The sequence below is a fragment of the Danio rerio genome, chromosome 5, assembly GCF_049306965.1.
Source record: "Danio rerio strain Tuebingen ecotype United States chromosome 5, GRCz12tu, whole genome shotgun sequence".
NCBI lineage: Eukaryota > Metazoa > Chordata > Actinopteri > Cypriniformes > Danionidae > Danio > Danio rerio.
In genome coordinates this window covers 55,414,094-55,437,539 of record NC_133180.1, presented here as the reverse complement: position 1 = coordinate 55,437,539, position 23,446 = coordinate 55,414,094, and the positions used below count along the sequence as shown (strand labels likewise).

The window sequence follows — 23,446 nt, the reverse complement described above, 5'->3', positions numbered from 1 at the left end:
GTGTGTATAAAAAGAACTTTGAAATGCAAATCATATGAGAAAAAGGGCCACATTGTAAAAGCTCTCTTTAGATGAAGTTAATAAGTAAGATGATGGATTTGTAGGGATCAAGTTAGCACCCACCTGCTGATTTTCACCCAGTCTGCTGGAACTATGGACAACATACTGTTCTTCACCTCAATGAGAAACTGTGCAAGAAAAAGACAAGTTGTTGTAGACTGTGAAAATGTTGTATGTTTTTAACATACAGACCTCATTATTTTATATTCAAGTAGAAAATTACATTGTAACTAACACAATTTTCTATTTAATTCATGTTTATTTCTATAGTGCTTTTTTTACAATATAGGTTCTGTCAAAGCAGCTTAACATAGAAGTTCACATGACTGTCAATGCAGATTTCAGAGTTGAAGTTCAGTTTAGTGCACTGAAGAGCAAATGCATTAATGCACAGCTCCACAAGTCCCAAACCAAAAAAGCCAATAATGTAGTGTTAACTTAGTGCTAACTACTAAATATATATAGTTCATTTGGTTATGTATTTGAGAGAAAAACAGTTTAATAAATAACTTTTTAAAAATGATACAGGTAAAGAGAATATATAACTGAGTGCATTTCTAAGCACTTATTTAATTAAATTAGGCCAACAATGTGGCCATGTATTTTTGCAAAGTCATAAGGAGCACATTTGCCCTAACAGCTAGATTTTTTCCTATTGTTCCAGTACTTTACCTTGCATGTATACATTGCCTAACAAAAGTCTAGTCGCCTATCCTAGTTTTGGGAGAAACTATAATAACTTGACTTCTAGTTGATCTTTTGGTATCAGAAGTGGCTTATATGGAAGGCAAAGGCCTCTAGATTACTCGTATTTTACCAAAATAAAATATGATCATGCCTTTATTTTGAATTATTTAATTACGTCTGACTTTGCTGAGACAAAAGTTTTGTCACCTAGCAGAAATAATGTACATTATAGAAAATAAAGTCATGGTGCAGTGAGAAAAGAATGAATATTGTGTATGACTCCCATGAGCTTGGAGGACTGCATCCATACATCTCTGCAGGGACTCAAATCACTTATTAATAAAGTCATCTGGAATGGCAAAGAAAGCGTTCTTGCAGGACTCCTAGAGTTCATCAAGATTCTTTGGATTCATCTTTAATGCCTCCTCCATCTTACCCTAGACATGCTCAAAAATGTTCATGTCTGCTGACTGGGCTGGCCAATCCTGCATCATCTTGACCTTTGCTTTCAGGAACTTTGATGTGGAGGCTGAAGTATGAGAAGAAGTGCTATCCTGCTGAAGAATGTGCCCTCTCCTGTGGTTTGTAATGTAATGGGCAGCACAAATGTCTTGATACCTCAGGCTGTTGATGTTGCCATCCACTCTGCAGATCTCTCGCACACCCCATAATGAATTTAACCATAAACCATGATCTTTCCTTCACCAAACATGAATGATATCTGTGAGAATCTTGGGTTCATACAGGTTCCAATAGGTCTTCTGCAGTATTCATGATTATTGGGATGCAGCTCAACAGATGATTCATCAGAAAAATCTACTTTCTGCTACTTTTCCAAATAATCAACTAGAAGTCAAGTTATAATTGTTGTGCTTACACCTGAGATTAATGATAAGACTTTTGTCAGGTAGTGTACTGCATTTCTGGATTACTGTAGTGCAAACATTCAATATGTGACAGGAAGGTGTTCTCTTTAAGCACATAAAAAATGGTATGAGGAAGTATAATTTATTCAAACTTGTTCTTGCTCAAAGAAATTATATATATATATATATATATATATATATATATATATATATATATATATATATATATATATATATATATATATATATATATATATATATATATATATATATATATATACCAGCCAAAGATCTTCACCTCCCAGATTGTTTAAGAGCAGCCACTTGGACAGCTGCTGCAACCATCGCTTTGCATAACCAATGAATTTCTGCACAAACTGTCAGAAATCATCTCAGGGAAGCTCATCTGCATGCTCATCGTCCTCATCGAGGTCTTGACCTGACTGCTGTTCCTTGTCGCAACCAACTTGAGTAGGCAATTGCTCACATTCAATGGTGTCTGGAACTTTTTATATGTACACAAAAGCCCTATTTCTCTCAAATAGTGTCCACACATTTGCATTCTGTAAATCTGTGTTAGTGAGCACGTCTCCTACGCCAAGATAATCCAACCGCCTCACAGGTGTGGCATATCAAGATGCTGATTAGACAGCATGGCGGGGCAGGGGGTGTAGAATGAGTCAGTATCTGATGTGACCTTCACTTGCCTCAAGCAGTGAAATGCATCTCCATCCCATCAGGTTGTTGATTGTGGCCTGTTGAATGTTGGTCCACACGTCTTCAATTACCATGCAAAGTTAGTGAAAATTGGCAGGAACTGCAAAACGCTGATCGAGAACATCCTAAACATGCTCAATGGGTGACATATCTGGTGAGTAAGATGACCATGCAAGAACTGGTATGTTTTTAGCTTCCAGGAATTGAGCACAAATCCTAGCAACATCTGGTCACGCATTATCGTGCTGCAACATGAGGTGATGATCGTGGCTGAATGGCAGAGCAATGGGCCTCAGGATCTTGTTGTGGTGTTTCTGTGTATTCAATATTCAGCTGTGTTCACTTTCCATAACAAACTGCCCATACCATAAGCTTACAACGTTGACATCAGCAAACCGATCACCTACACAACACCATAGACTCATCTGCCCTGCATGGTGTAAACTGGAATTTATCCATAAAGAGAACACCTCTCCACCAAATGTAGCACTTGCCCACTCAAAGGTTATGACAAGTGATCTGCAGTCAGATTGAGAGCCTGATGGAATGACGAATATTCAGATGAGCTTCCCTTAGACGCTATCTGAGAGTTTTTGGAGAAATTCTTTGGTCTGCACATTTTAGAGTGGCCTTTTATTGTGGCCAGCCTATGGCACACCTGTGCAATAATTATGCTGTCTAATCAGCATCTTGATATGCCACACCTGTAAGGTGGATGTATAATCTCCACAAAGGAGACTTGGGCTGCGTCCGAAACCGCCTACAACTCATTAGGTACTGCATTTGAATTTAAACATACCAATTGGCCTTAGAAAAGTATGTCCTATACAGTATGTATGTGAAAAGTATGAATGTAATTCGTCGGACAAACTACACCCACCATTTTGTCATGGTCACGTGACCTAACTGCGTAAGTTGTGTCGCTTTACTCCCATTACTGAATTCGCTCGTGGGGCATCATGGGATAGCGCAGCATGCATGGGATGCACACTCCAGAATCTCGCAAGAAGTAGTAAGTCATCCTGGTACTTCTCGCATACTGTTTTTCGAATTTTATGAATTCGGACATACTACTCAGCTCGCATACTGATTTTAGCGTACTGTATAGTATGGAGGTATGCAGTTTCGAATGCAGCCTTGCTCTCTAACACAGATTTAGACAAATGTGTAAACAATATCTTAGAGAAAAAGGCATTTTGTGTAGATATAAAAACAATTAGGGACTATTTACACCTGATCACTTTTTGCTTTTTTTCTGATTGGATAGATCTGATTTATGAATATAAATCTTCAAATCCTGCACTATGTTACTATTGACTAAAGCATCAAAAATATGCAACATTTTATGAAAAATGGAGGAAACCCATGCAAGTGCAAGGAGAACATGCAAACTCCACACAGAAACGCCAACTAGCCCAGCCGAGGCTTGAACCAGCGACTTTCTTGCTGTGAGGCGACAGCACTACCTACAGCACCTCTGCGCCACCTATTTTACATTATATTATATTATATTATATTATATTATATTATATTATATTATATTATATTATATTATATTATATTATATTATATTATATTGGGCATCACAGTGGCACATTGGGTAGCACAAACGCCTCACAGCAAGAAGGTCAGTTGGCATAATCTAAATTGACCGTAGTGTATGTGTGTAAATGAGTGTGTATGGATGTTTCCCAGTGATGGGTTACAGCTGGAAGGGCATGCGTTGCATAAAAACATATGCTGGATAAGTTGGCGGATCATTCCGCTGTGGTAACCCCAGATTATTTGAAGGACTAAGTCGAAAAGAAAATGAATGAATGAATGAATGAATGAATGAATGAATGAATGAATGAATGAATGAATGAATCAAAATTATATTATAGTAATTTAAAGTTTATTTTTGTAAATTTGTGATGTAAACACCAAAATACCTCCTATATCTCAAATATCTTTATAAACCTGCCACTAAAATTGCATTTCAAATGAAACATCTTTGTCCATCACTCATTCTACTCTTGTAGACTTGTCCAGAATAAGATGCGAAATGTCTTTATGCTGACAGCCAGAAGAGTAGCTATGCTAGACTGGGTGAGAGATACTGGGAAAAAGAGGAGCGGCAGGGGTCTGTATTCTGGAGTTGAGAAAACTGTTGTGTATTCATGAGGGAAAGGCAGAAATGGGCAGATGGAGAAACAGATGTGGAGCTGCATGCAAAAATGTCAGACACTGTCCTTGTAGTTGCCATCTTTTAGTAGAGAAGTATTCAAGAGCACAATAACATTATTAAAACAGCCACGTTATATGATGTTGAACAAGAAGTTAAAAGGTTTCTTAAAGATAGAAGGTTGCATAATTGTAGAACATCTGATACAAGACCACTGTGTTTTATAATGCGTCACAATGCAGTATTTAAAACAGTAGCTTTAATGTAGAAAATATGACTTTGTACAGTTTAACCCTGAAAAAAGTAGTATATAATATAGTCATTAGTTATCCATTACATTTTTCATAAAGTGCATTAATAGGAGTGAATTCCAGCACTAGCAGAATGTGATGTATAAAGAGTTGCATGCAATAGATCAACAGCCATAGTCAGTTTGTTTTTCACCAAACCCTATTTGGAATATACAACCCCATCGTCATAAACCATTCTGTAGTATTTCACATTTTGCTTAACAAGCGTAATGCTGGTTGTCGTTAAATGGAAGTTTTGGTTTATAATTGGATTTTTTTTCTAAATTCCCCTTTGTGATCTGAAAACAAAAAAAGGTATACAGCATTAGAACATCACCTCGGATGAGCAAATGATGACAGGATTTTCAACTGTGTTTGGACTATGGCTAGAATCTAAGCATGTAAAATTCTGTACAGATACTATTGAAAAGAGGCGGGATGAAACAAGATAATTAGACATTGACTATGTTTACATGGACATCAGTTATCAAATTACTTGCCTTAATCTGGGGTCTGTTCTTCGTACCTCGCTTAAATGATCTAAGATGATTTGACAGATCCTGGATCTTTTAATCTTGATAACTGATCTCTCGCTAATTTGGTTCTTCAAACAAGTTCGCGAATCAGATTAGAATGTCTGGATAAACTGATCTGAGATCGCTGCGTATGTTGTGTCTATCAATCCTCGAAATCATGATCAGCAATGCAACGATTGGCTGACGGCACAGCAGCGTAATGCGATCATCTGATTAATATTCAATTATCCATGTGAGCAAAATTACATCAAATTAGCAGTAAACGACTTGTTAAATATGACACGCAATAACCTTCCACATTTGTTGTGAGCAGCAGGCTTTACACTTTCATGTGTCAAGAGTATTCATCATGTATTTCAATGCATATCAATGTATTTAGTTCTACATTTAGAAAAGATTTTCTTTATTTTGGTTGTTTACAAAAGCATTTTGATATTGGTAAAGGTGTCTGCAACTTTTGTGAAGCATCAAATCACCGGCATATTAACTATCAAAACATGTTTATGACTGCATAAATGTATTATTGCTTTTAAAAAAAAAACATATATTCTGCATTTCTATTATACACAATTTGACCTAAAGCGATCTAAAAAGTTCATATCAATAAGTTTTCTCTTTGCACCACCAGGTGGCAGTCTTTGTACTTTCATTTCGAGGGTGCAGATTGCATAAGTTTTATTAATATGTATAACTTTATTTATTTTATTAATGACTATAACTTTATATATATAGTTAAAAGTATGTACCATTTTCCCAAGTGTATAACTACTACTGTAAGAAAATATCAGAATTGGGAACATACTTTCTGTATTATCTTTGCTTGAACTAAGCCGATCTAATCCTTTTTATATGAATTGAACCTGCTCCCGATCAGGTTTGACCTAGCAGAACTGTTGCTATGACAACAACTCTCGGATCAGCTTTGAAGAAAGAAACAATCCTGGATCGTGTCAAATCGTCAATAACCAAATCCAGCTAATTGAGTAATTCACGTACGAAGAACGGACTAATGATTAAGACAATAATAAGATTGATGTGTTTGAGTTGCTTTTAAAAGTTCCTTTCATGAGCTCATTTTACATTATAGCACATAGATTAACGTCATTGCGTCAGCACATGTGTATTCACATTTCTTCAGGAGTTTTATGCAATTTTGGGTCTTTTATTTTACATCTTAAGCTTTAACTGCAGTTTGGCACTTTCACTTTCATTCAGGAACATTTCATGCATGCCCCCGTGACAAACTGAGGTACTGAATGGAAGTACGGATTAAGCACTGGTGGAGAAGTGTTGTTTTTAATGGAATTTGATACCGCACGCTGAATGAAAAGAAAAAAACCTCCACATTTCACGATGTGTCTGTGGTCCTTTACTGACATGGTGGGTGCAGAGAATAGTTTCAAACAGCTGTGTGTGTACAGACTATCCTGACGCAAAATGCAGCAAAAATCGCTAATAGTTAGATTGCGGTGTTTACATGTCTGTACTGCACTTCAGCAATGCCACTAATATAGCATACTCCATGTCTTAAGCCTGGTTTATACTCTTGCGTCAAGTGATCGGTGTGACCCATGGTGCACTTCCGAAACGCTAACTGGCAGTAGGTGTTTAGTTTCCTCTGTGTCGAGTTTCTTTGCTGGTGTTTTGTTTTTTCTGAATGCTACCTTAATGTACAAGTGGCTTAAACTCGCTTATTTTGAGGTGAGAATCGGTGGACGGGCAACAACTTTAATCATAAGGTAAACACAAAACAACAGTCCCTCTCACCACAGTATAGCACAGTGGAGATTTCTTTATTTTTATTGAAACAGTCCCTTAAAAGTCACATCTCATCTTCAGTGTCGGGCTCAAGTGAACCGAGCCTAAATGAACTGCGCTGTGGCACACCTCTTCTAACCAGGCCAGGGCCAGGAAACTGAACCATGCCTGAGCCCAACTCAAAGTACTCAAACTTCTCAAACATTCTGGGAAATGGGCCTGGGCACGGTTCGGATAGCATAGTGTGAGTACGCCCTGAGTGTGTGTTCTATTTGATTGTGGATCCTTTTACAGGTCTGGGGTTAGCTCTAAACAGACGTTTGTATGCTTTAGCTATTGAGATATCGTTCAGAGTTCTACGCACACACCCACTTTTTCGGTTCAAACTATAAATTTCCCCTACACTCCTAATTTTACATTTCTGTACAGAGAGTAGGAATGCTCCAAATAACTGATTAACCATTACCCAAGGGGTGCGTTTGAAACAGATTGATGGCATCAGTTTAATTAAAAACATTATTTTTTTATATTTTAAAAGTTTAACTGCATAAGGGCCCAATCACAGCGCACTTATTGCATTGAGAGGAGCATCTTTTGAATGGATTACTAAAGGCCATCTGTGTTTTGCATGCGGTTTATGTGCCCTGCCACACTTCACGTTTTTTGCACTTTTACATATATCAATCAAATAAAAGCAGAGGTGAGGTTTCCCTTGAGGTGACAGCAGTGTATATGTTGTCATGATGACAACAGAGAACTTTTTAAGATGGTGGAGAGAATAGTGGTCGCTGTTTCAAATTATCCAGAGCTGTATTTCTTTATAAATCTTGAATTTCATAATATTATATAATATTACAAGAATGACAACATTGACAGCAAAACTCACACACAATACGCAGCTGATTCAGTCATGTCCTAGTGACATAAAAAAGCGCACATTGCTTCTTTTCTTATCAACAAAAAAGGCAGTGAGGTGAGTGTCATGTTTTTAAAATGGAAAACCATGTTCTCATATTTTATAGCTTATAAAACATGAATGCAAATAAATGCAATATCATATGTGAACAACAAAGTTGTTATATGCTATAGTAGCCTACACTTTACAAAAAGTCAACTTATAAGCCTTGTTATTGTATTTCATCACACGCAGTGCTCGCACATAACCTGAGAGCGAGAGAGGAAATAAAAGCACACGAGCACTATGATTATATTAAAAATGTTGACAGAGGCTTGTGATATAAGAATTAGAGTGGAGCATTAATTAATTGCATAAGCCCATTTTCCGTGAAGCGATGGATTTGAGGTAAGCTGCTATTTTTATTTGACAAAAGAAAAAAAAAAAACATGATGACTATGCTGTTTTTTTTTTTAAGAATTCAGTTAGTGTTTTCGTTTTGTAATCTAAATTTGTCATTTGTCATGAAAAATATCTAGGGCAGGACCATTTATTTTATTATTTTTATTCAGTTTATCCTGTTTTTCTATGCTGTTGGAAACACTGCAGGTGCATGAAGACATTCTGTTGTGGTTATTTTGTCAATGTGTTGGCATGTTAAAATAATTCAGTATTTTAAAACACAATATTTAATGTGTCAGTCACAAAATAGACATGTCAATTAATATTTTTAAAAATTAAATAATAATTTAATATTAATCTGACTATAGTTAACCATTAATATTCGATTAACTAGCGGCGGTTGTCGGTTGGCAAAATTAACCAAATGGAGCATCCCTAACAGAGTGGTTAGGTTTTGATCTACTTTTGGTCTCAGGCAATCACGTGATGCGATTTTGCATCTCAGAGTTCGCCAAGATTGACTTTTGAAACACAGTGACATTTAAAACTTGTAGCACGAGCTTGCATTTCTGGTCTGCTGCATTCAGGCGCTTGTGAATGGAAGTGGGGCAAAAAGTGCAGTGTAACTGTGGCTTAAATGAAACAAAATATTCAAGAAAATGTGTTTTTTTATAACAAGGTTGACAGTAGTGCTTGCAAATTTGAGCATTTTATGCAAATTTAATCTAATACGTTTGACAGCAACAACACAGCATATGCGTCTCTACTGTAAAATACCATATTTGTGTAATGCAGCAGGTGTTACAATGGCTTTCGTCCTCAATTTCTGAAACTCATTAATCAAACAGATGTCTGAGATGAGATTGTTGACGCTATTACTGTACCTGTTGGCCAGACACTGTGGTGTAGTCCAAAGATGGGTTTTTTAACAACAGGCGAACTTCTCGCCGGTGCTCCATTATGTCCAACAAAACACTCTCAATCTCCTCTTTTGTTTTCCGGATCACTGGGAAGTCAGTCAGGTCCACAAACATTTCTGTTTTATTGCCTGTCCTAAAAGAAAATAGTTCAAAATATCCATGCAGAATTAAAGTATGAAAGAAATAAATGAATGAAATGAATGAATACACATACAGTTAAAGTCAGAATAATCTTTGCCATGATGACAGTAAATATTATATTTCTATATATTTTTCAAGACACTTCTATACAGCTTAAAGTGACATTTAAAGGCTTAACTATGCTAATTAGGTAAACTAGGCAGGTTAAGGTTATGAGGCAAGTTTTTGTATAACAATGGTTTGTTCTGTAGACTATCGAAAAAGAATATAGCTTAAAGGGGCTAATAATTTTGACCTTAAAATGGTTCACAAAAAAATTTAAACTGCTTTTATTCTAGCTGAAATAAAACGAATAAGACTTTTTTCAGAAGAAAAAATATTATCAGACATACTGTGAAAATTTCTTTGCTTTGTTAAACATCATTTAGAAAATCTAAAAAAAATTAAAAAGTCAAAGGGGGGCAAATAATTCTTATTTAACTGTATAAGACTTCCACCATATATGCACTTATACATACATTAATGTTTTTAACCATTTGCCAGCAAGAAGTTTAAATATGTTTTTTAAGTAATAAAAATTATGTATGATCACATGTTCATGTCAATGTCAGGACTCGGTCATTTCGGTTTAAGTAATTCTTGTTTGGGTGGCAGAGTCCAGTCCTGTCTTGTATTGTATTTTGAGCTCGGCTCGAGTTTTTTGGGCCGAGCACTCATATCCTATCTTAGTCTCTGTCTCTCATCATTTTTCTGTTCTAGTCTTTGTAGCAGGCAAGCATGACTCCTGAGGAGACTCTGTTTCACTTGTGCTCACTTGCTGTCTTGTTTGTGTTTGTTCTGTCTGCAGTGTGCTGTTTTACTCTCAGCGCCTCAGTCTAGTTGGTTTCGGTTTTGTTGGCGCTGGGATGGAACATGTGCGAGTGCACAGTAAGTGTTTTATTTATTGTGTGCCCATGTCTTGCGTTCTGTATGTGTTAGCCTTGTCAAAACACGTGGCTCGCTGTTTACATTGTGGCTACGTGTTTTAGTGTTGTGTTTCGTGTGAACATATGGTTAATGAGTTCTCTCATTGGGTGCATGGTCTAGTCTCGATTTACGCAAGCACATGTTGCTTGTGTTGTCTCTTTGTGTCATGTGCTCTCCTGTCTATCGTCTAGTCCCGCCCTCCTTGTAAACTAATTACAAGTTTATCATGTTCACCTGTTTGTTTCACATTTTTGCTCTTGTTTATAGCTTCTTGTCTGCTGGGGTCTGTTCTTCGTACCTCGCTTAAATGATCTAAGATTATTTGGCAGATCTTTTAATCTTGATAACTGATCTCTCGCTAATTTGGTTCTTCAAACAAGTTCGCGAATCAGATTAGAATGTCTGGATAAACTAATCTGAGACCGCTGCGTGTGTTGTAAAGGACAGATCTATCGATCCTCGAAATCATGATCAGCAATGCAACGATTGGCTGACGGCACAGCAGCGTAATGACATCATCTGATTAATATTCAATTATCCATGTGAGCAAAATAACATCAAATTAGCAGTAAACGGCTTGTTAAATATGACACGCAATAACCTTCCACATTTGTTGTGAGCTGCAGGCTTTACACTTTCATGTGTCAAGAGTATTCATCATGTATTTCAATGCAAATCAATGTATTTAGTTCTACATTTTGAAAAGATTTTCTTTATTATAGTAGCCGTTTTTTTAATCTGTGTAAAGAATAACTGGTTGTTTACAAAAGCATTTTTATATTGGTAAAGGCGTCTGCAACTTTTGTGAAGCATCAAATCACTGGCATATTAACTGTCAAAACATGTTTATGACTGCATAAATGTATTATTGCTTTTAAAAAAAGTCACATAATTGTGCATATCTATTATACACAATTTGTACTAAAGCGATCTAAAAAGTTCATATCAATAAGTTTTCTCTTTGCACCACCAGGTGGCAGTCTTTGTACTTTCATTTCGAGGGTGCAGATTGCATACGTTTTATTAATATGTATAACTTAATTTATTTTATTAATGACTATAACTTTATATATATAGTTAAAAATATGTACCGTTTTTCCAAGTGTATAACTACTACTGTAAGAAAATATCAGAATTGGGAACATACTTTCTGTATTATCTTTGCTTTAACCAAGCCGATCTAATCCTGTTTATATGAATTGAACCTGCTCCCGATCAGGTTTTACCTAGCAGAACTGTTGCTATGACAACAACTCTCGGATCAGCTTTGAAGAACGAAACGATCCTGGATCGTGTCAAATCGTCAATATCCAAATCCAGCTAACTGAGTAATCCACGTACGAAGAACAGACCCCAGGTCTATGCCAATTTGTTGTCGTTTATCAACTTATCCTGTTGTGCCCAGCCTTGTCGAGCCCTGCTCTTCCCTGCCAGCCCAGTCTATGTAGTTTGTGTCTTTCACAAGACAGTTTATGTATAATAAGAATTCAATGTGAATTCTCTGTTTATAAAATTGCTTTGGTTTGTCGCCGACATGTGTGTTACACATACAGAAACCAAAAAAAAATGTTGTTTTAAATATTTTGTTTCAAAATATACAATGCGATGGACAACATTCCTAGCCATCCTGTGAAATGTGTATTCTTTTTTAAATATACGTGATAATTCTTTCAAATATAACAATTTTGTTCACAGTATTTACTATTTTTATTTAAATTTTTAACAATTCATTTGAAGGTCCAGTGACTTGCCTATTTAGACTAACCTGCTTAGTGAACCTAATTAAACTAGTTAACGTTTAAATTGCACTTTAAACTGAATACTAGTACACCACCTGATGAAAGTCTTGTGAATAATATTAGTTGTAAGAGCAGAAAATAATAACTTGACTTCTAGTTGATCATTTGGAAAAGTGGCAGAGGGTTGATTTTTCTGATAAATGGTCTGTTGAGCAGCATCCCAATTATCACAAATACTGCAGAAGACCTACTGGAACCCGCATGAATCCAATATTCCCATTGAAATCAGTCAAGTTTGGTGAAGGAAAAATCATGGTTTGGAGTTACATTCAGTATGGGGGCGTGCGAGAGATTTGCAGAGTGATCTACATCAGCATCAACAGCATCAACAGCCTTAGGTAACAAGACATTTGTGCTGCTTATTACATTACAAACCACAAGAAATGGCAATTCTTCAGCAGGATAGCTCTCCTTTACATACTTCAGCCTCCACATCAAAGTTCCTGAAAGCTTATAAGGTCAAGGTGCTCCAGGATTGGCCAGCCCAGTCAGCAGACATGAACATTTTTGAGCATGTCTGACGTATGATAACGGAGGAGGTATTAAAGATGAATCCGAAGAATCTTGATAAATTCTAAGAGTCGTGCAAGAGCGCTTTCTTTTCTATTGCAGATGGCTTTATTAATAAGTGATTTGAGTCATTGCAGAGATGTATGGATGCAGTCCTTAAAGCTCATGGGAGTCATACACAATATTCATTCTTTTTCCACTGCATCATGACTTTATATTCTATACTGGACATTATTTCTAAAAGACGAGACTAAGTAAAGTCAGACCTTACTGTACTAAATAAATATTTCAAAATCAAGGTATGATCATATTATATTTTGGTTAAATAAGCATAATCTAGGGGCGTTTGCCTTCTATATAAGCCACTTCTGATACCAAATGATCAACAAGAAGCCAAGTTATTATTTGTTGTTCCTAAAACTTGCAAACATACAGGTGACAAAACTTTGAACAGGTAGTGTATCCTGAAAAATATCTAGTAAAATATTATGTACTGTCATCATGCCAAATACAAAAAAAAAATTAGTTAGTGGAAATGACCTTTATCTACTACATTTAAAAATTGTGATTCCCTTCATTATACTGTATTTGGGAGGGATTTCACTTGAGGCCTAATAATTTAGTCTTCAGCTATATCAATTTAAAATGAACAAACTAAGGTGAATACCCATGAAGCTGTCAAAAAAATGAACTTACTTTGCCGCTTTCTCATTCAGCACTTTTAAGAAGTTGTGGGCGGGGCTTAAAAGCTGAGGTGTGTCCAGCAGGAGGGTCTTCAAAAGGGGAGAGCTGAGCTGTGATTGGATGGCAGGCATGAGGGCTTGAAGCTCAACATTCAGGCGAGAGAGAGAGCTAATGATGAGGTAAAATTCCTGAGTGGAGCACTGGAAAAACAGAAAGGCCAAAGATATGTCTTTTTAATATTTGTCGTCTTTTTTCTCATATTTATTTTGTGTTGTCACTTGTCACTTTATGTACACTGGAAGCTTCTGTAGCCAAAACAAATTCCTTGCATGTGTGAAGCACACTTGACAATAAAACTGATTCTGATTCTGATTAAAATTAAAAGCATGCAGGCTGGATATTAACAGTTTAGTACAGCACATATTGTGGTTCTCATGAAAGAGTTATAATTATATATCATCTAATTTCATTTCAGGTTTAATTAACAGATTCTTTGCAAACTCTCTGCAAATGCAGTGACAGGTTGTCCCTATTGTAAATGTCCATCTTTACATAAACTTAAATGTGTGAATCTACGTAATTTATAATTTGTGTTTCAAGTTCCAATGAACTGTATAATTAATGGAATGCTGTGCCTCAATTGCATTTATACAACAGTTCTGTCTGGTTCTCGAATTTGATTGGCTGATAGCCATGCAATATTCTGCAATATCAGCACTCGTACAGCCTCTTCACTCTTGTGTCTTTCTCCGCCCACATAGAGTGACAGTAGATCAATAAACTCACTACAGTTTGACAAATATTGCAGCTGTTGGACAACACAATTTACTTTTGAGGTGTTTCAGGTGAGAATGTAGTTGTTTAGATTGCATATATGCAGTTTATTTAGAAGGATAGCGCCTATTTTAAATATTTATTTTTCAGAGAGACAGCACGTTGGCAGCCACTAGCCTGTCATTAAGCAGAGCAAAGACGGATGATGTAGTCGATCCACAAGATGGCGACAAAGACTGCAAAAAAGTTCTTAGAAAAGAAAAACAGCATAATTTCTAACTACAGCTAATCAAATGATTAGAAAAATGGTAATTGACATTCTAAGTCTCTCTCTCTATGTTGTAATGCTGTATTTATACCATAGGATTTGTAGTGCATTGAGTTTGAAATAGGACTCATTTATCAGGATGTATTTTTGTGTTGGCCACTCTTTGTATAACCCTGAGTTACCTTTTGTTTGGCCGTCTGTTTGTTTCTAATGAGTCTCATGTTTTTTGTTACTGCCGACCAGTTCAGTAAAAAGAAAGCAGAAATGCCCGCATGTGTTGAGTGTTTTTTCTTATTGCAAACAGAAAAGTCTAAAAATCTAGTAAGGATTGCACTGCTTTGCCTTTTTCTGGGTTAATTATTGTGATCTCCCGATTGCAACAGAGAAATACTGGGAAATCTCTGTAGACTGATGGAATTTCATGCTGTTCAGCCTTAAGGCCCGTGCACACCGAGACGTTTTTTGCTCGCGTTTTTCGTTGACTTTTAACGCCTCGAAACTAAATAAAGGGCGTCAATGTGATTGTGCACACCAACGCGTAAAACGACAGGCGCAAAAGCATCATTTTAAAAAAAGCGTCTCATGCTCGTTTTTTTGTTTTGACGCGCGGCATCAAAACCTTCTCCACCAATCAGATCGGCACTTTTGTTCATGTGCACGGAGCTGCTGAAGTTACAGTAAGCAGCACTTGGAGGCGCTCAAGCGCAAAACTGTAATTGCAAACGCACATTGAAGAAGATGCCCAGAGGCGTTATGAACGTGGAGCTGCTTATTGCTCTGTGAACACTAATCATTTCTTCATCACTAGAGCTGGAGCTGCTGCTTGAACCATCCATGCTTGTTCGAGTCACCAGTACATTTAACAACAAACGTGTGAACTTCCGCTCCTCCACTTGATTTAGCATGCTCTTCTGCTTGACGCCAGAGAAAAGCGCTTGGGTTTGAACACTGAAAAACGTCTCGTAAAACGCTGACTATAAACGCAAACGAAAAACGTCCCTGTGTGTAGAATCCTAAAATGTGAGCAAAATCCCCTGTTTTGTCATCACTTAAAAGATTACACTAGAGAATCATTCAAATACTAGCTCTAAAGAGATGTTGGTGAAGTAGCAAAGGTTTCTGCTTATTTGATGTCAGCTGCAGATGTAAATGAATGGCGAAAGAAAGTAGTTCCTCAAATACAAAAGGGTTTTTAGAATCTCAGTGTTTGATTTTCTTTTTTTATGTGCACAATTATGCCGTCAAACTGTAGTATAAATGCAATATCACACGAGTAGCAGTGCGATATGGCTGTATATCGTCACTGGTGGTACACTAAGGCACGCACACCTCCCACCAGTGCCGATACACAGCTGTATCACACTGTTAATCGTGTAATTTTGCACATTTATGATGCTTATTTTAAATATTCTAAAATGTCACCCACAGTAGGAAAAATTTACAATGAAATGGCAATGGCTTGACATTACCAAAACAACATAACTTGTCATAAACCTGTCATAAACCTGTCATAAACATGATTGTCATGAGGCCCTTATAATTGTTTCATTTTTTAGATCACATTTTCAGAGGAACAAACTACTATTTATCATTAAAATGTCTCTCTAAAAGTGTCATAAAACTGTCAAATATTTTTTAAGATAACTTTTAAATATTTAGTTACATTTTAATGGCAAATTCAGATTGTACCACTGTAGAGATAAAATATATACAGTTGAAGTCAGCATTATAAGCCCCCCTAATTTAATAGCCCCTGATTATTTTTTCTCCTATTTCTATTTAATAGAGAGATCTTTTCAACATATTTCTAATCATAATAGTTCAATAACTCATTTCTAATAATGGATTTATTTTATCTTTGCCATGAAGACAGTAAATAATATTTGTCTAAATATTTTTTTAAGACACTTCTATACAGCTTACAGTGACATTTAAAGGCTTAACTAGGTTAATTAGGCTAACTAGGCAGGTTAGGGTAATTTAGGCAAGTAATTGTGTAACAGTAGATTGTTCTGTAGATTATCGGAAAACAAAATTGCTTTAAGGGGCTAATACTTTTGTCCCTAAAATGGTGTCTAAACAATTTAAGACTGCTTTTATACTAGCCGAAATAAAACAAATAAGACTTTCTCCAGAAGAAAAAAATATTATCAGACATACCGTGAAAATGTCCTTGCTCTGTTAAACATAAGTTGGAAAATATTTTAAACAGAAGAAAAAAATTTAAGGGGGCTAACAAATTCTGACTTCAACTGTATGTAGTGTCATCCCAAATGGAACACTAATGAATTTTTTTCTAAGCGGAAATTCAAACAGCTTCCCTCATGACGTTTGACGGTTGCCAAATTAGCGAAATAAATGACTGAACTAACAAATAATACCTGCCATTAGTATAACTGCATTCAACATTGGGCGGTGCTATAATCACTCTCGTAGGAGAATTTTGCTTTCACAATCCAAAACAAATTAAGTAATACAACATTAGCGCCTGAAAGCTACACCACTTCCACTACGTGAGCAAAGCAACGGTCGTTGAGTGTGTGAACAGTCCAACATTACACACTTAATTTTAACGGTTGAGTAAGTGCATCAGCAGGGTATTTAAAGTGCACTTATTCTTTTTATTCTTTTTTCTTCTTTCACTTTCACTATTTATACAACAAAATGGCGTAGAATAGTGCAAAATAATGGTAAGTATGCAATTTGGGACGCCCCTTCTTTCACATTTATTATTATAAAGATTTGATGACAGGCTTATGAACACCCTTCAAGTAAATTGGTGCTAAACATTTTAAAGGCTAAGAAGAATAAACCTTTTTTATGCTTTATTTCGAAATGCATTAACAATTACACACAAAAAATAACTATCGATTACCCCAAGAAATAATAATGCTAACTTGTAACTTTGCGTGGAGCATCATTAATCATTATACCTCAACACCCGTGTGTATGCAATCTGTAATTTCCATAATTTGATGAGAGCAAGCACCAAGAAGCCAATTAAATCTCTGCTTGATCTTGTGTGTGTTTATAAACATCAAGCCCTTTTCCCAAAGGCTCAGCGTTAGTCATTCCTGCTAACATTACATTATAATAAGGCAACGCATATCAACTCTCTATGCTGATTAAAACCGTGTGGAAGTTCCCTATAGATCTATGCAAATACTCTCTGGCCCACTGTCTATACCATTTATTTATGATGGAGGTGTTCCTCTGACAGTCTACTGCTGATACTGTACATAATAAAACTACAAACTTTTTAAATACTAAGAAATGCTGTTTTGTTTTGAAGGTCATTACTGAGAAAAACCATTACTTTGCGTAAACAAGAACAATAATATTTACTGACGACTTTTTTCCTTCGTGACAAGATCACTAAACAACCAAAAACTGTGACTAAACATACAAAGTGAAATAATGTTTGTTGGAAATGTCAAAAAGAGAGAGGCACATTTACTCATTTTATTTGAGAGTAAATAGCTTGGAACATTAATACTACTGTCACCAAGGTTATGCTTACTGCGTAATAGGGAACATATGGCAAATATTACAAAGGGAGAAGTCACAGATTATGGTACAGATTTCAGTGACGCTAGTTTCAACTTGAAACACTACAAAGCACCAAAAATTTCAGTTAAAATAAAGGTCCAAAAATTAAATATAGTCTTCGAGGTTCACTGATCAAATAAATTTAGTTGCCATTCTTGGCGCATGTCAAATCTCTGAAACTTGAACTATAGATTATATAGTTGCCCATCTTGCACTTTCAGTCTGTATCTTCCATATGAGTACTAGTGCTGATGTAGCACTAGCATACAACTCTTTCTTGACATAAAACCACAGGTTTGAAGAACGTGCCACCACAACCCCAATTTTCCCTTTTCTCTCTCTTTTAATGTTTTTGACCTCAACTTTCGTTACTGACCTGGGGTGCGTTTCCAAAAACCATTGTTAGCCAACTGAAGTCGCAAGTAACATTGTTACAAACATAGTTGGTTGATTTGGCATTTACCAAATACATCAATCCAATGGACATTCACAAAAAGCATTGCAAACTTGTACGCTTGCAACTACACCTCTGGAGCTGTAATTAGAAACATAGTTACTGGCTGTGTTCTATTGTGTTATCCTCCCTATGCACTATTCAATTTGAACGTTACAACATTTAAATTTTTTTATTTATTAATTATTATTATTATTATTATTATTATTATTATTATTTAGGATGCTTAGTAAATAGAATATTCCCATTAATATTTGTAAAGGAAACATATATAGGTCCTAGATGTGTCGTTTACATATACAGTATTACTTTGGAAAGCGAGTGCATGTTTTAACCAAAACTAATATTGGATTTTTTAAATGTGTGTACGTGTACAAAATATAATTTGCACAAAAATTATACGAATTTTCTCTAAAGAAGTAGTTACTCCACTCCATTTAGAGCATCATTAGGGGCCTTTTACGTTATAACTAACGTGGTTCAAACAATGGAGCAGCAACAGAGAAACTACGGTTTTGGGAAACACTGGTCACTACACGGTTCTTTCTTTCCCAAATGATGCATCGAACTATGATAGTTCAGCAGCGAGTTATGTTGTTGTTTGGGATACACAGCCCTGATTAATTTGTATAAATGAATGCACATCATAAACTGTTTATGCACATCATATACTGTGTGTTGAACAATGAGGGTTATAGTGTGGTATATTTATGTTTTAATAAATTTTGTACTGTTATATATATATATATTTTTCTATTTCTACTGTTATTTTTTCTTTTACTTTTGTTTGTTAACCATCACAATAATTGATGAATAAATCTTAAAAAAAAAAACAAAAAACAATGAGTCAATATAATGGCAAAAACAGCTTTGTGTGAACGCTTACGTTGCCAATTACATAATAAAGACAAACCAGAGGTAGATTGAACATAAACCGGTGACACATTGGGGCAGTGGGTAGCACAATCGCTTCAAAGCAAGAAGGTCGCTGGTTCAAGCCTCGCCTAGGTAAGTTTGCATATCTGTGTAGTGTTTACATGTTCTCCCCGTGTTCAGGTGGGCTCCGGTTTCCCCCACAGTCCAAAGACATAGGTGAATTAGGTAAGCTAAAATTGTCGGTAGCGTATTTGTATGAATCTTTTAATTCATTAGTTTTACTTATTTATTATAATTATTCATGCATTCATTCATTAATTTTCTTTTCGGCTTAGTCCCTTTATTAATCGGGGGTCACCACAGAAAAATTAACCGCCAACTTATCCAGCATATGTTTTACGCAGCGGATGCCCTTCCAGCTGCAACCCAACACTGGGAAACATCCATACACTCTTGCATTCACACTGCAGCCAATTTAGTTTATTCAATTCACCTAAGGCGTATGTCTTTGGACTGTGAGGGTAACGGGAGCACCCAGAGGAAACTTATGCAAACTCAGGGAGAACATACAATCTTCACACAGAAATGCCAACTGACCCAGCCGAGGTTAGAAGCAGCAACCTTCTTGCTATGAGGCGATTGTGCTACCCACTGCGCCACCGTGACACCCATTTTATTATTTTATTTACTTGTGTATGTGTGTATGTTTATGTATATATACATATATAAGAAGAGAAATCTATACATATATTTAAACTAACTAACAGCAGACAATGAATATTAAAGGCTGATTTATACTTCTGCGTCAACGCCGTAGCATAGCCCTTCGCTGTGGCACTAACGAGTCTGTGCGGGACCGAGAGCCGCGCGAGCGGCGCTAGCCCAATGGAGCGATTGTTTACAAGTGTGGAGTCCTGTGAAGAAGCTCCGGATGGAAAGTTTTGTTTTGTGTTTACCTCATAGTTAAAGTTGTTGCACATCCGCCGGTTTCTGCATCAAAATGAGCGAGTTTGGCCCCTATTTTACACTAATGCGTTTTAGTTTGAAAACGCATAAGTTTTGCTACAGTAATGCCGACCATCCACACTACGCTGGAGTTTGAGCGCCGAAAACGGAGCGTTTTGAAAACGCATTTTAAAACGCTGCTACTCCGTCTCAGTCTGGATGGGGGAAAACGGAGAATCTGAAAACGGAGGCGGGGCTGCAGACATTCGCCTATCTGATTGGGGCTTTTCCTCAATATTAAGTAGCCTAACGTTACATACAGTTCAGTCCTGCATCCTCTCCTTGTAAGTTCAGACTTTGCAAGTATGGTCAAGGCTGCAGTCTCGCCCTCCTCAGTTTGATATGGAAAAGAGACTACCGAGGACACAGGAAAATCTTCAAAGGGAACAGTGTACTTTATAACTTCATTCAGATCATCCTGGCTACGTTGTTTCACTTTTTCATCAATAAAATGTAAACATGATTTAAGGAACTGCCTATTTTCATTTTAATATTAGCAACTTAACGGACAGCAGAAATGTTGAGGCGTCGTGCTGCAAATATGAGGGTCATCTTTACTGTGTGGATATTTATTACAAAATGGAGCCTAGAATATCACTGCCTCCTTTCAAATTTCAGTGAAAATACGAAACATACCCTCTCTTTTGCTGAATATCAGTTTTAATCATCGATAATGGCCATTATAAAAGTATAACATAAAATAAGTTTATACATTACAGGAAACAAAGGCAAGCGATCAGTCAATATACAGAATAGGCTACGTTGTTACATTATATCTTTGCGCTTAGCCAAAACACGTTACCTGAGAACAAGTAATAGATTCCAATGACCAAAGTCGGGGAATATGTTGTTAGATATAGACAACAAGATGAATGAAATATCACATTTAACAAATATAGTGAGATTAGATCCAGCGGGAGATGCTTGATGAGCAGACCGCCTAGCACAGCTCTCATCTGGGTAGATGGGTGATGTGCGTTTTCAGCGTTTTGGTGTGGACGGAGAGCAGATCAGAAACGCTGGGTAAAACGCAAGTGTGGACACGGTTTCATTCGTTTTCATTCTAAAATGCCGTTTTAAAACTAAAACGCACTAGTGTAAACGGGGCCTAAGTCTCAAAAAAAGACTATTTAGATAGTAAACATATTTAGATCTTTAAGAAAATACTTTTTTGGAGGGTGTGAGGGGGGTGAAAAATGAAGGACATTGAGATGACAAAAACAGGCAGGTGAGTCAGGGTTAATAAGGACATTCTTTGTCTCCACAAAACAATAATCATTCCCATTCCTGCTCCCACACTTGCCATTATGCTAATAGATCCATTAAACAGAAACACGCCATTTAGCACCTTCCCTTCAACCTCCTGCCAGATTTCAGAAACAAATGAAATGATGTTTGAAAAAAAAAATACTTAAGAAATACAGAACTTTTCATTAGTTGAAATCAATTCTGGTCTTGAGAGGTTTCATTTCTTAGACAGAGCTCGCAGACGCTTTTTTGTGTGGGATAAAATATTACGTTTTTCTTAAACTAAAACTGATTTTGAATTGCAAATGCCCTTTCTGGTAGACTTGAGTAGTAAGAATGATTCATTTAGTACAAAAGTATTTACTCTCTTGTGGTAGATACTGCAAAGTCCTCTCTCGAGGTCGGGTAGACGAGTTAGCAAAGACTGGATAGAGGGAAGGACACTGGATTCAGAAGACAATATTTCAGCAACTGCCTCTTGTCGAGCTTGAATATCACTGATAAAGAGAGAGAGAGGTAAAGGAGATTTAAGAAACAGAATAAACATGCAAAACATCAGCAATTTTTAAAAACAGATAGAAGATAATATTCCCTGTATGACACAAAACATACAGGCATTTTCATGGAAATGAACAGTTAATGCCACGATATTATACTGTACATCTCAATTCAAAAACGCTCCCAAATATGCCTGTTAAGATGTTTGGCAGGAAAATATGTAGATTAAGATTAAATTATTGTTACATGGAATCAAACATAATCGGATCTTTCCAAAGCATGCACGACGTCACATGCAGATCCTAAACAACCCTTTAAAAGCCATAAAAAGATAGCATTTGACCGACAATGCCATGCCAGTGTAATTCTGGGGGATGAAAACATAAATACTGTATATGTGTCGTAACAAAAAATGAAAAAATCTTAGATTAAAAACTTCCATTTGACAGCAGTTTATCTTTTTTGGACATGCAACATCCATGGGGGATTTTTTCTTTTCAATCCAGACAGACCCAAATTGTAATCCGGGCAGCAGCTGGGAAGAAGGGTGCAAAGTTCCTCCATTTGCAAAATAATCTAGGACTTGGATTAACCTAGTGAGTTTATGAACCCACTATTATCTGTGGTGGTGCATGGGACAGAAGGTTATTTTAGTACATTAAAACTGAAACTATTGGTTTAAAAATCATTTCCGTTAACTGAAATAAAATTAAAAAAAGACAAAAAACAAAAACTAAATTAAACTGTCTAATACTAAAGTCACTGAAAAACTAGCTGGATAAAAAATAATAATCAGAAATCATAATAATCATTTTTAGAGTGAACAAGCCCTCATTCTGTGTCAGAATTAGTGCCTTTTTTAGTGGAAAAACCTGTGATGGCTCTCATACGCTTTGTTTAAACATCAAACATGCTCTATCTTTTCTCCATATGCCAAAATAATGTAAACTAGGCATGTTTAATCACAAATATGATCTTTTAATATAAAAAAGTTTGTCTGAATTCTTCAAAACAAGTTACTTTTATTAGATTAATGGCCTGTTTCAACAGAGAGGTATAGTACAGTATGGTCAGTATGGGTCACCTTTATCAGGCTTGCATTTCCACTGCCAAAAGGGTGTCTCCGATATGTTCCTAATTACAGTAAAACTACACCCAACATACATTTAGTCCTTATTTGGGTTGAAAAACTACATGAAATATAACTCCCAGTCAGTGCAAACCTCTAATATATGTTTTTAATCTTCACCAACACATGGAACATCACATTAGAAAGTAACATTCCCATTTCATAATAGTCTAAAAGGTGATGATAATAGTTAAACATGGCAGTTTGTTCATGTTTTAGGTTGAAGAAAGCCTGAATTGCTGCTCTGGTT

The 23,446-nt window shown here is 36.3% G+C and overlaps 1 protein-coding gene across 11 annotated transcripts in view; it reads right to left on the bottom strand.

Moving 5' to 3' along the window:
* The window catches only part of msh3 (mutS homolog 3 (E. coli)), a 190,725-nt gene that overhangs the window by 91,428 nt on the left and 75,851 nt on the right, over window positions 1-23,446 (bottom strand). For 7 of the 11 annotated variants that reach the window (XM_009301782.4, XM_073950743.1, XM_073950742.1 and 4 more), the window contains exons 13-16: window positions 21,934-22,066; window positions 13,408-13,595; window positions 9,260-9,428; window positions 124-188 (exon numbers count right to left, since the gene is read on the bottom strand). In XM_009301782.4, coding sequence (XP_009300057.1) covers window positions 124-188; window positions 9,260-9,428; window positions 13,408-13,595; window positions 21,934-22,066 — 555 coding nt within the window. Of the gene's footprint in view, window positions 1-123; window positions 189-4,207; window positions 5,084-9,259; window positions 9,429-13,407; window positions 13,596-21,933; window positions 22,067-23,446 lie in introns of those variants that run through there. The other 4 variants (XM_073950745.1, XM_073950747.1, XM_073950746.1 and 1 more) reach the window with 2 other exon arrangements.